Raw genomic sequence first — 13,589 nt, 5'->3', positions numbered from 1 at the left:
ATTTTTAACTTTTATTTTTCTTCATAGTTATATGCTTTTCTTTTCTCTTTTTTTTTCCCCTCACATAAACTATAACTGTTAACCACCTCACTCAATACCAAACAAGGTCTTAATAATCTTGGTGATGTTTTAATCGGCAGAGAAAAGAATAAGCCTTGTTTCCAAATCCAAATTTGTTCACCCATTTAAATTTAACATCAGCAGAAAATGTAGCATAACATGCATGCTGGCACTCCCAAGGTGTAAAATGAATCTGCTCTAAAACTGAAACATAGCAACCAGAATTAACATGCTGTACCATCTGAAAGTAAAGCCACCTAAGTCGACCTACAACCATCACTGAACTAGTTTGTTTGCAGCATATGTGGATGTGCACAAACTGAAAACCGCAGTAAGAAGCTTTATCATTTGCAGGAACTTAATAAGCTCAGATTCTCAACATTAAAATGCACCTCAAGCTTTCTTCGAAAAGGCAATTACATTGAAGTTCAGTGATTCAGGATTTTTCTGGATCATGCCCTTTATCACTTTAACTGCATCCTGTAAAAAATAAATAAATAATAGATAATATTAATAATCAAACTTGAGAGTAAAGTACATGTGAAATACTATGTAAGAAAACTGCCAAAAAAGAGCTACAACCGTCACTTTCTGCTTAAGGTTAAAGATGAAAAGACACATTAGCAAGTTGAACCTCCTTGACTGTAGTTCATTAAACAGAAAGATGCTTATCCAATCAGGATAAAATTTGTTATACTTGAAACCCAAAACCAAACCCAACCTTGTGCAACAACTCAAACCCTAGCCCAACAAAGATATTGATGGTCTAAACTTGCTTCAGAGATAGCCCTACAGAGTAACCAATATTTCTTCTCTCCTTTTTCTTTAAAGAAAAGTTCACTTAGTTTTAGCCCTGTTTGGTATTATGGTGTCGCAACTTTTAAACCACCGCTATTGTAGAAAAAAACTATAGATATGAAATAAAAATTAATAGCGTGTAGTAATGTTTACTTTTAAATAATTATTTTGACAAAAATAGTAAAAACATTATCGATTTTTCATCATTCAAATCAACTTAACTTCTAAATCATAGTAGTTAGTGTTTCCCAAACACTTAAGATTTTAAGATACAGCTGCCCAACCTCAATACTAAATATGACCTTAAGACTATTGATGCCTTTTCATTTTCTTATATTTTTTTCTTTCTCAGATCCAAAACTGAAGAATTTCTTTACTTTGCTTCTTTTGGGATCTAAGAATCTAAAGAGGGTAGAAATACACAGTTTTATAATGCCAATTACCATACCAACAATAAGCTGCTTGGAGACGAAGCACCATGAGATATTGGCCCCGACTTCCTTCCATCAAGTTCATAAAGTTCCCCTACATAGAAGATTTTGATAAATACAAAAGCATAGATAGAATTTCTCAAAAGCTGGTTAACAGCTGAACATTGGCTAATCAATATGAGAGGGAAAAAAATAAGTCAACTATCGAAAGGAAGCATATACCATCCACACAGGTGAAGCAGATAAAATGATCATTCACGTCATCGGTAGCCTGTAAATAAGAAAATGGTAAGACAAATGAAAATAAACCAATTACAACTTACGATATTAAACTAATTGGAGCTTACGGTGTTATACATCATTTGATAACTAGGAAAAAACAGAAGGAAACAGAAAAAAAGAAATTGATTGACGAACTCTTACCAATTAAAAAAAAAAAAAAATTAGGGGAAAAATTATATTGATTGGTGAACTCTTAATTCCACTTTTTTTTTTTGGGGGTGGGGGAATCAATGGTTCTATAGCCAGTAAAGTATATCCTCAACCACCAGTCCAGTGCATTTAAATCTACATTTTGAAGCTGAGCATGAAACTTCACAAAGACGGCGATCAACACTTGTCAAATTTTCATGTCACCTTTTATATAATAACTGCTAAGAAAGTAATTTGACCTGACAAATCACATTTTCACAATTAGACTCCTACAGTCCTATACTGTAGCACCCAAACCTTACTTGATAGTGCCAAATAAAACAATAAGATATTTCTTAGAGCCAGCTTCTCATGGGAATTTATAATGGGTCCTTTAGAAATCAGTATAATGCGTAGTTCATATAGAATCACACTCACATGGATTATTAACCTATGCACACAAAAGCATGAGGGTTGTAATCACTACCACAAATATGAATCAGCAATTTTCACTTCCAAAATCCCAGCTTTATGAGAATGTCTAATTTAACAGCCAAGCTTCCATTTGGTCACAAAAGCAATACATTTTAGACAAATTTTAGCTTATATTCTCACGAAGATGTAATGCCCAGCCATATGATTAACAAATTTTAGCTTATATTCTCATGCCATACTAGTGTCCTTACTGATAATAATGAAAACAAGCATTTGTAAATACCTCTGTGTCACCAGCTGAAGCTGCTACCGAATGAGCAACTTCCATTTCCTTATCATTCTCAAGAAATGCTGCACGCTGCAGAAAGCATATGAAAAACTCATAGCAATTAGAAGTGAGAAATGAGAGGAAATAAACAATATTATTCAAAGTCAACAGATAACTCTAGGGGTGGGAAAAAAGGAAAGCAGAAATAGAACCAAGAATGAATCACCTCTTGTGGATCCAAGTTCGCCGTGGACTTGTAAAATTTATCGAAGAATGAATCAGCTTCTGCAATAACAAGAAAAAATGTAAAGGGAAGCAATGTACATGACAATACAAACAAGCACTTGGCTGATAACTATGAGCATTTAGAGGTACCTTGAATGCAAGAAAAGCTGCATGCATTACTAGCATTTCTAAAGTATTTGTATTGCCAGCACCACTGCTACACTAGCAACACTCAATTAAAGAAAAAGTAAGCACATCTTACGAAACTTGATTTCCGAAGTGACGTTCCCAACAGCATGAAGAAGTCCAATTGTTCCACAAGCATTTCCAACAGTTTGCTTCATGAAATAAACATTCTTGCTAAATTCCTACAGAGAGAAAAAAAGAAGAAAGTGGAGTGAAGTTGTGCTCCACAAATAGAAGTGAACGACAACACCAGGCGCATTTGCTCAGTTAGAAAACAAAAACAATTGATCAACCATGATAAGAGGAAAACCAAGAGACTTATAACCAAAAAATAACAGAGAGGATGCAAAAGATATGTATGTATTCATAATTAAAAAGAGATTATTTATGATCAAGAACAGCATAATAAAGCAAAAGTAACTACATCCTATCATCACACATTCACACTCACCTTTTTGTCATTGTCCTGCAACCTTCTTTCTTCTTCACTCTGAAGAAATCAAAATTTGAAAAAAAAAAAATCAGCAAACAAGTATATACTCGTAAAGCATACCAAGTATAAAGAAACAAATTTGGTTTTAACAGACCTGTGCAGTTAAGGGATAAAGAAACAGCACGGCAAGAACAGGTTGTGGAACCATTGCCAAGAGCTCATCATCCAAGCCATACACATCATAGCACTCTGCCTCCTCAGCTGGAAGACCAAGGCCCCAAAGGAACTACAAAATAAAAAATATGAAGTAAACTAAACTAAGAATACTCTTCACAAACAGAATAACCCTCTATCTCTATGTGGCCATTTTGTTTTAAAGTAATAAAAGCAACAACTCATAACCATAGATAAGCAGTTCAATAGATACTTTCTTTCATTTTTCTCAGTAAACAAAAAGGGTGTCTTTCAAACAACTTCCAGAATCTATCAAATTTCAAATTTAAAAAAAAAAAAGAAAGGAAAACCAAAAGACCAAATAAAAAAATTACTCTTCGAAATTGTTATGCGATTAATAACAATAATACAAAAATTCATTTCAATTCTCTTCTTTAGTGAACAAACAGCGGATGATCTATAAACTAAACGAGAAAACCAACAAAATAGAAAAGAAAAGAAAAGTAGAATAATACCTGGTTCATGACATCGGGATTAGCTTCAAGAGGAAGCCACCTCTTAGCTGAAGGACGCTCGTCTACTGCTGCCATTTTGCTTTCTCTTTAGCTAGATCAGAAGAAACACCGAATAAAAAATAATGTCGTCTCCTCTTCTTTATTCCTTTTATATAGGTTTCGTGTACCTTTTATTTCTGGGGGAATATTATCGGTCTGACAAAAATACCCCGTCTTTATTTATAAATGGCTGGAATCGAACACGGGCCGTCAGGACACGTGTTCGGGTTTTTACGGAATAACAAATAATAATAATAATAATAATAATTGTTAAGTTTAAATCTAAATTATGAAACTAAAACAAATAAACAATACAACGGACTGATGAAATAAGATGCTTGTGCTGTGCTTATAAAATAAGTTGTTGATTAAAAAAGTAGTTTGGTATTTAGTAAATTGTGCTATTGCGGTTGCTGAAAGTTTGAAAAGTAGAGTATATGCATTTAATAAATTTTATTACGAAAGTATTGTTTTATTATATAATAACCAAAATAGATATAAGTTTTAATTGCTTTTTATTTTTAGAGTATGTTTAATAAATTATTTAGACACATCTTTTTTTTAAATATATAATATAGATTAAACTTTAAAAGTCATAATTATGAAATTAGAATATGAACTTATTACATCAAAACTAGAGAGAATGTAGGTGGTTACGGTGATAATATGATATATGATGATTTATATATAAAAATTTATAGATAAGTGAGATACAATTGTCTTTTTATTAAAATATAAAGTTATAATAGGATTTTTAAAAAGGTGTGATAGCTTATTTAATAAACTGCTTATGAAAAATAACCCCCTACCTGTTTTTAAAAGCTCCTGATAAAATGAAGAAAATTATGAAATAAACTGTTTTTACAAAGTTTACCAAACTAGGGGTGGGCGTTTCGGGTTTCGATTCGGGTTGTTCGGGTTTCAACCCGTTCGGGTTGGAGAATTGAACCCAATCGGGTTGAAAACGCCAACCCGAACCAAACCGAACCGAATTTAATTCGATTCGGTTCGGTTTGGATTGACAATTCGGATCGGATTGGATTGATAATTCGGGTTACAATTTCGGTTCGGGTTAGTTTGGATTAGTTCGGGTTCAATTATCAATCAACAACAACAAACCCACTTCAAATAATTGAATAATTGTCAATCAATTAATTAAAAATTTACAATTTAATTAATAGCAACAGGCTGTTAAAAACTTAAAATTCGATTCGGGTTGTTGCCATCAACTGCGTGCAAGTCAGCAAGTTACAGCGTCGCCGTCGGTAAGGCAAGACAAACCTTAATCTCGGAGGTCAGAGCAGCTACAGCGTCGGCAGATCGAGACTTCTTGGGCTGAGTGGGACGCGAGCTGAACGCACAGCGCAGTTGCGGGCGAGGCGTGCTGGCTGACGCGAGTGGGCTACTGTGAACGGGGCTGCTGGCTGCTGGCTGCTATTGTGGCCTGTGAGTGTTGTCGTCGTGGGAGGCAGTGAAACGATGGAGCAAGAAGGGGGAGGGAGTGAGACGATGAGGCCGGTTGGTGTCTGTTGGAGCTGAACGGGGCTGCTGTGGCTGCTGCTGAAGTGCTGATGTCGTCAGCCACAGTTCACAGAAAGTGAGAACTGAGAAGTGAGAAGAGGGAGCAAGGAGGGGGAGGCCGAGAGGGAGAGATTTTTGTTTGGGGATTTTTCATTTTTAGGGATTTTTTGGTTTAATTAATGTATATATATTTTTAATTTAAAAGCTAAATCTTAAAAAAAAAAAAAAGCTTCAACCCGAACGGATTGAAGCTTTGAATCCGTTCGGGTTGCATGAGTTAACCCAAACCGAACCGAACCCGAAATAAATTTCGGGTTCGGTTTGGTTCGGGTTAACCCGAACCGAACGCCCACCCCTATACCAAACACTATTTTTATCAAAAATTATGAAATAAACGGCTTATTTAATTACAACCGCACTCCCAAACTGGCTCAACGTCAGCGGCAACCTATGTTAAATTAATGAAATATAATAGTTGACAACCGTTAAATAAAAGAGAAATTCAATCCAGCAAGTTGAAATAGATTCTTTATTATGCTTTTAACTGATCAAGGGAAGGAAGGGAATGACGCTAAAATGTAGTATTGTTGATGTGCGTTCTCTTTCAAATAGAGATTTGTTAGATTAATCTCAAACTACAAAAACAACAAAAAGTAAAGAGACTGACTTTGATGACAATGATAAAAATTAGGCTACCACAAAATATACAGCTTCAAGCTACCCATGAAGGCTGAACATTAAATATTATTGACATTGTTGATATTACATTTGAAGCCTGTCCAACTTCTGCAGAGGAATTGCTTATGAGCCCATTATTGTTAATATTACATTTGAAGCCTGTCCAACATATGCAGTGCGAACTGCTCATGTGCCCATTATTATCGCGCCCAAGAAAACCTGTCCAGATAGATAAAGGGCTATTGGCAGCGTTCTCTTTCTCTCTATGTGCCGGTGTACTTGGGTTTCCGCTTCTCGGCAAATGCAGCCAAGCCCTCCAACCGATCCTCTGTATGCAAGGTCCCAATGTAGCACTCTTCTTCCAGTTCCAATGCCGATGCCATATCCACCTCCAATCCCTTAGTAATAGCCCTTTTAGCCATCCTAATGGCGATCGGACCCTGAAGAACAGAACCAGTTGTTACTTTGAACTCAAAAATTCAAGTTTGTTATTTCTCCCATTCAATAGCTTCTAAGCCAGATCTACTTCATCACATCAAGTATAATTTGGACAGCGAGAAGTTACACCAACCAAAAAGTAAATATACATACACCAAGTAATTGCAACTCTACAGGCTGAAGGTCTTCTAAAAACTTCCGTGCATCTAATATAGTCATAATCGTATCTCTGCCTAAATAAAGTTTTCGAACATGCATGATTTACCACACAATGACATAATTTTAAAATCATGATGCCAAAAATTCAGGTAAATGTGCTCAAGTTCTGGCTGCCGAGAGATTTTTGACAGTATTGAAGTCATATAACACACCACATGCTTTTCCCTACAAGAGAATTCTGAAGACAGATTGTACCTTCTGATTTATTTCCTGAGCAATTTCAAGTGCCTTCAACTGAGCTTGACCAGCAGGAACACAGTAATTGACAAGACCTGCAGCATGGCACTCTTTCACTGGATATGATGCATGGCAGTTTTACTGCTACTATGATCTTTAAATTTCACATAAATGCCAACGTAACAAACACACACAACATATATCAGTTGGTGCAATTAAACACACCTAAAGACATTGCATCTTTGCCACTAACTTTACGGCCAGTAAATATAATATCTTTTGCTACTGATTTTCCAACTAATCTTGGAAGCCGCTGTGTCCCACCCGCCCTGTCAGAAGCCAGAATCACATGAGAGAGTGACCTGTCACTGCAACTGCTTTTGAAACAAAGTATTCACACAGAAATATAACTGCCCAAAATTGTCATATGAAAAGAAAGCCACTCAGGACCAAAGTCCACAGTTCGAGCCTCATTGGGGGTGGGGGGGAAGGAATGGGATGAAATCCAATGATCCTCTTAAAATAAAAAAAGAAGACCACTCTCCTCAGCCAAACTAATGATATAATTAGTTCTAAAAAGTCTCAACTGCGATTGCAAGAAAAAGTACTTATGGGCATTTACAACTGATATAAATCCTTGCCACCAAACAAAATGCAGGAACTATGCAATACAACTTTACCAAATGTGAAACAAGATTTCAAGCATTACCCAGGAATTATAGCAAGTCCTGTTTCAGGCAAGCCCAATAGTGCTGCTTCTCCTGAGTAATTAGAAAGGAGAGTCCAATTACACTTTTATTCTTTTGACCAGAAGAAATTTGTAAATGAATAAATTGAACCTACCACAGATGCGAAGATCACATGCTAGTGCCATTTCAAGTCCACCACCCAATGCTGCTCCATCAATAACAGCAATGGTTGGAATAGGAAGTGCCTAGATGAGAAGTAGCAATTATAGGCAGTGATATAAACACAAGTTATAAAAATTTATGAACATGAACAGAGTATAAGTGATAAATTAGATACATCCACATCATCATGAAATGACCATAGTACAGACTGACAGTGGATAGAAGCATGGAAGCACTAATATTAAATACACACACACAGACCCCCCTTGCTCTTATGTGTAAATACATAATTCTCGTGCACACAAGTTATCTAACTAGAAACTTATATAATAGTGGGTGATCAATCAAAGTCACAACCTCTAAGAAGGAGAATGTAGATCGCAATGTGTTGACATAAAAATGAATCTCAGATGGACTCATTTGCCTGCGTTCCTGCAAATCCCACCAAGGCAACAACAGTTAAGCATGTGTATGTCAGCCATAATATTCATACAATCCTTAAGCGAAGACAAAAATATGAAATTAAAAAAAAAAATTATAATGACCAGATCACGAGCCTTGAGCTGCCACTCAACAACTAATTGTTGACAGAATAAAGACTTGTCTACACTGCAAATTCCAATTATCACAACTAAACTCCATTTTTCCTTTGACCTATTGTTAAAGCATCCTAATTAAGACACAAGTTGCTTCGATTCTATTTGCTCAGCAAAAACAAATAAATCAAAAAAATTATTAATAACAGTACCTTCAAATCAGCTCCAGCACAGAACACTTTAGGAACCGAGCTACGTATCATGACAACATTAGCAGAGGAATCCTCACTGATAGTTTCAAATGCATGCTTTAAGCCTCTCAACATATCCGTTCCAAGCGCATTTTTTGCCGCAGGTCTGTTTAAACTAACCTCAATTATTCCTGTTCAATCACAAGCTTGAATCAGCGACTAATTTATCAGTCAACAAATAAAATTTATTCAATCAAAAGTATAAGTGAAAGTACCGATATCAGAATCGGAGATTCGCTGAAGCTGGACCGATTCGGAGGAAGCGGAATCTAGAATGAGAGTTCTGCGGCTTTGGTACTGATGAAACTGAGAAGTGTTGATGTTAACAATATTTTCAGAGATTAATAAATTTAAAAGTGGCTGGGAAGGTTTGCACCAATGGGTTTTAGATTTTTTGACGCAGTGATGTGCAAGTGTTTTCGTTAGCTTCGTTAAAGCACTCATTGTTGACTGAAAATTGATCCCACGCGAGCACACCAACGACGACGACGAAGAGACAGTTTTGATAGAGCGAATGAGCGATGGATAATCAGGCGGAGAAACGTGGGCCGTGGGCTATAAATTTTATGGGCTGCAAACTGCTTGTGCAATCATAACGGATCGGCGCAGTTCTCTCTTCAGTGAAACTTTGCAAGGCCTTATAGTAGCTAGCTAACCTAGACATAAATTCTGTCCCAAGATTTGTATAGAAAAACTAAACAAAATAAGATTTAATTATATCCAAATTTCTTGTTTTTAGAGGTGTTCAAGGTGTATATTTTCTCATCCATTAAATTTTTTTATTCTTTACTTTTATGATCGGTTGAGATGTACATATAATAAGATACAAGAGATGATATTTTGTATTAAAGATTTTCTTTGTTGTGTTGTTAAAATTATTTTAAAAAGTATATTTCATCCCATCATTGACCTCGAGGTAGTGAAAACCATACTATTTAAAATGATTTTTTTTTCATTTTTAAACATAATTGAAAAGTTTGAAATAAATAATTATTAAAATACGTGATATCTATTTGTAATTTTCCCGACAATTTTCATTCAAATTGAACAAGTTTTTGCGTAATTGCTTGCTAGTTGCTGGTATACTAATAAATCTAAACCAAATCTTGTACTGCTTGATTGACTCGTCTATGTCTAGTCCTTTCCAATTCAAACTCTTGAATGAGGGAATGAAAATTAACATTTCATCTCTACACTGTTCATACACAGTAGCATAATAAGGATTATTTCATTTATATTCTTTCCAATTCAAACTCTTCTAATTGAATAATTAGCTTAAGTCGCTCCTAAGCGTCAAAGACTTCTCCCAACAGTGATAAGAGTTCTATACTCTATGAATCCATCGCTCAAGACGACGCTGCTTCAGAGGAGGACCAAGACCTGGCTTACCCTTTTGAGGACACCTCCATTTTCCAGTGACCTCTAAAGCATCAGAGTTCTGATAATTGGTCGTTTCTATCAATGCCTTTCTTCTATCAACAACCTTTTCACCAGCAGGCGAAACACTTCTATTATTCCTTGAACACTCTAATAAAATCCCTGGCGACATTTTCAAAGAATCTGCATTTGCTGTTCTTGTACTCCCATATTTCCTTGTTGCAACAAAACCATTTTCTGCAATTCCTTTTTGATAATTTTCCTTGTCATTCCTCCTATGAGTTTGTTTCCTAGGCGAAGCTCCACAATCTTGAGCCAACTTAGAGTTACTCGTAGGTGATAAAGGACTAACTTCTTCCATGAACTTCTCTTTGAAGTCTGTCGTATGGAACGAGTTTGTTTGAGGTTTATCCTTCTTACTGCTTAAAATTCCATTGAGATTCCATGACACAGAACAAGCTTCTTGGGACAATTTTAGCTCCAATTTGGAGATTGAACCTTCATCATCAAAGCTTAGTTCTCTAATATCTTTGGATGGACTCGTGACATTGCTTTGCTGTGCTTTACCTTCCAAGAGGTCTTTAAAAATCTTATCAGATTGTATCTTATTCTGAGAAGACGAACTTCTTTTCCCTCTAATCCTATCAATTCTCTGCAACACGACCACGAAAGTTAAAATATGACTTCCACAAATATGTGAAATGCTTTCCCTCCTTAATAACAATTTTAATTTTCTTTTGGAACAAGGAGATAGACAGATACAGAAAGTGTACCTTACAAACCTGTTTCTGCTCACGAACTTCAATAGAGCTATTATGTCTTGCGAAACTATAACGCTCTTTCTCCTCATCAACCTTTTCATCTCCACTTCTAACTTTTCTAATTATGGTCAATTTCTCTTCTGTCTCTGCATCACTATCTTCAACAACAAATTTTTCTGGTTCCATTTCTAAATGAAGAGAATCTTCAAATTGATCACTTGTATCCAGTACAGGAGATCCATATGCATAGCTTGAGAACCAATTTTTGACATCAGGAGGTTCTAACACAAGAATAAACAAAAGCAAAATTCACTTCTGCAAAATTACTGAACAACCAAATAAGAATTTTCAAAGGCAGCAATTCTAACCTGTGAAGACAGTAGATGGACCCATTGAATCCAAAATCTGAATCAACATCAATGTGTTAGATATAAAAAACTTAGCCCTTTGCAGCTGGTTTTTATGGCTGTAGTTGTGAAAGTAAATCAATAATGTCTAGTTACAAGAAATAATGTTGGATACACCTTTAAATTCATAAGCTAGAAAAGGTAACAGAATGCCAAAAAGGCAAAAGAAATATAATCATAACTTTACCTTAATTGAGGGCTTTTCATCAGGCTTATCATCTCCTAAAGAACTATCACTCTTAACATCAATTTCTCTAGTTGCAATCATATTCTCTTGTCCTTTATGGCGTTCTCCCACAAGAGACCCTTCCTTTTCACATTCACTTCCTTCAGAAACTGAATCTTGAACATCATCATTTGTATCCAATACAAAAGATTCATAAGCATAGCTTGAAAACCAGTTTCCAATGTCAGCAGGCTCTACCAAAACGAGAAAAAAAAATCACATCTTCATGCAACCATCGAACATTCGAACAAACGTCATAAATGAAAAGAAGCAACTCATACCAGAAACCTGGGAGGGCAAGCATGAGGAATCCAGAATCTATCACAATAAAAATAATTATTAGATAAAAGAGACTCTAACCTTATGTATGATTACGTAAATGCATTCGGTTTCAAGTACCTCACTGGTGATAAGATGATTTTCTGTCTCTTTGGTGCTTTCTTTGGAAACAAAACATTCGCTATCTCGAGTAACAGGATCTTTGAATCCATCAATTGTGCCCAATACAGGGGATTCATACTCATAGCTCAAGAACCAGTTTCTAACATCAGGCGGCTCTAATAACACCCCCCCCCCCCCCCCAACAAAGAAGCAAAAGCAAAAATAAATAAAAATAAAATGAAAGGGCAATTTCATAAATTATGAAAACCAAATGTAAAAGAACTGTACTAACCAGAAGGAAGCGATAGCGGAGTTGTGGAACCTTGAATCTGTGACAATGAAGATCGTATTATAGAGTTCAGAAATTTCTATCGTCATATGTATTTATGGAGAAATAAAGGAATTATGGGGAATTCGAAAATAACCATTTAATTCGTTCATTTTCCTGCGTTTTCTAGGGAACCAAACAGGAAGCAGATGATAATGATTAAAATATGTAACGGCAGAATTATCCGTACCTGAGAACCGAGTTGATTTGGATTTTCCATCAGATCTTTTTTTCTCTCCCTCTGAGCAGAAGGATAACGGTGATAGCAACATATTTTTGTTTATTATTTAATTTTTTTTTAATTTGAATTTCGCGGGCGCAAATTGGCGCCATATTTTCGACAAATCGGGTGTAAAGTTAATTCGGGTGGTGAGGTAACCACCAAAATAGAATGGGCAGGGGCCGTGGGCCTCCTATAATTTTGTGGGTTTTTTCCGAAAGGAAAATTATATCAGGCTTGCGTTGTTGAAGTACAAATTTTAAATTTTAAATAAAGATTAAGATGTTGAATTTTAAACCGAATTTAAACAGTAATTAGTTCATATTTGTAAGGCCCAATTTATAATTAATAAGGATTTAAAAGAAAATTTAGTCCTGATTAATAACTAAGTATGGTATCAAGACGACTAGTTAAATCCTAGTTGCACTAATTGCGGTCCAGAATATTTTTTTTTAATATATATATAATTTTCATTTAACTGAAAATAACGAAAAAAGGAACGTAGCCCCAGGCCACGGCAGCAGCCCATTTCACTTTAGTTTCAATTTGCAACCCATTATTTTAATTTAAATTCAATTAACAAATGTAATTAATGAAATTAAATTAGCAAATTATAATTTTCATTTAACTGGATCCCTTAACGAAATGGAAAAATAAAAAATCAAGATAATCGTGACAGATCAGTATTTTATCAGCAACGATTTGGCATGCATTTTTGTCCCAATTAAACAATCAGTACAATAACACGTCATTCGATTTAATAGATTAGAATTGACAAATCATTTACACATTGCCTAAGTGAATTTAAATAAAACAAAATCATTCCTGCGGCAGAAATAATATTTCTATGCAAAATTTATGGAAAAATTTTATTTAAGAATCATTTACATAATTTTTTATTTTCTAATTTAAACCACCATGAAGGTATGGGTTTAGGTTAAACCTCTATTTATAATATAAATCAGATAATGAAAGTAACATGAGGAGGGGAACATAAGCCAAAACTTCCCAGAAAAAATAAAAACAAACAAAAAGAAAGAACTAATAAAACAAAATCAATTCGAACATGTGAGAACTTGAGATCATCTAAATCTAGGATGCCAAATAAACTAGAAGGAAGATCTCCAGTGCTAAAGAATCGCTGATGAGTTTGGTAAGTACATGCCCAATTGGCCATAGAGTCAGTGGCAAAAGTACCCTCCTGAAAGTCACTGCTAATAACAATAGAAGGACCAGAAGATAA

At 35.2% G+C, this 13,589-nt stretch overlaps 3 protein-coding genes across 5 annotated transcripts; all 3 read right to left on the bottom strand.

Moving 5' to 3' along the window:
- Nucleotides 1-107: 107 nt before the first annotated feature.
- On the bottom strand, nt 108-4,062 carry LOC18047105 (ubiquitin carboxyl-terminal hydrolase 3). The gene is made up of 9 exons (XM_024189707.1): nt 3,937-4,062; nt 3,402-3,533; nt 3,266-3,304; nt 2,891-2,996; nt 2,630-2,688; nt 2,419-2,493; nt 1,512-1,560; nt 1,307-1,383; nt 108-540 (listed from the first exon to the last, which is right to left on the bottom strand). Exons 1-9 carry the CDS (start codon nt 4,009-4,011, stop codon nt 454-456), a joined length of 699 nt encoding a protein of 232 aa, XP_024045475.1. The 5' UTR covers nt 4,012-4,062; the 3' UTR covers nt 108-453.
- A 1,997-nt stretch (nt 4,063-6,059) lies between these two features.
- On the bottom strand, nt 6,060-9,162 carry LOC18047104 (probable enoyl-CoA hydratase 2, mitochondrial). Of its 3 annotated transcripts, XM_024189476.1 has the most exons (8): nt 8,862-9,161; nt 8,608-8,777; nt 8,217-8,291; nt 7,852-7,942; nt 7,718-7,769; nt 7,234-7,337; nt 7,027-7,103; nt 6,206-6,614 (listed from the first exon to the last, which is right to left on the bottom strand). In XM_024189476.1, the coding sequence occupies exons 1-8, from the start codon at nt 9,088-9,090 to the stop codon at nt 6,438-6,440; spliced, it is 975 nt and encodes a 324-aa protein (XP_024045244.1). In that variant the 5' UTR covers nt 9,091-9,161; the 3' UTR covers nt 6,206-6,437. The 3 variants fall into 3 exon arrangements, with proteins under 3 accessions (XP_024045243.1, XP_024045245.1, XP_024045244.1); XM_024189475.1 differs by lacking the exons at nt 7,027-7,103; nt 7,234-7,337 and having other exon boundaries at nt 6,060-6,614; nt 8,862-9,160; XM_024189477.1 differs by lacking the exons at nt 7,027-7,103; nt 7,234-7,337; nt 8,217-8,291 and having other exon boundaries at nt 6,060-6,614; nt 8,862-9,162.
- Nucleotides 9,163-9,931: 769 nt separating this feature from the next.
- LOC112100279 lies at nt 9,932-12,351 on the bottom strand. Its single transcript, XM_024189260.1, has 8 exons — nt 12,317-12,351; nt 12,091-12,127; nt 11,817-11,974; nt 11,699-11,735; nt 11,379-11,611; nt 11,153-11,189; nt 10,797-11,065; nt 9,932-10,675 (listed from the first exon to the last, which is right to left on the bottom strand). Exons 1-8 carry the CDS (start codon nt 12,344-12,346, stop codon nt 9,971-9,973), a joined length of 1,506 nt encoding a protein of 501 aa, XP_024045028.1. The 5' UTR covers nt 12,347-12,351; the 3' UTR covers nt 9,932-9,970.
- Between the last annotated feature and the right edge of the window lie 1,238 nt (nt 12,352-13,589).

Source organism: Citrus clementina, unplaced genomic scaffold (genome assembly GCF_000493195.1).
Source record: "Citrus clementina cultivar Clemenules unplaced genomic scaffold, Citrus_clementina_v1.0 scaffold_3, whole genome shotgun sequence".
Taxonomy (NCBI): Eukaryota; Viridiplantae; Streptophyta; class Magnoliopsida; order Sapindales; family Rutaceae; genus Citrus; species Citrus x clementina.
This window is presented reverse-complemented; position numbering and strand designations above follow the sequence as displayed.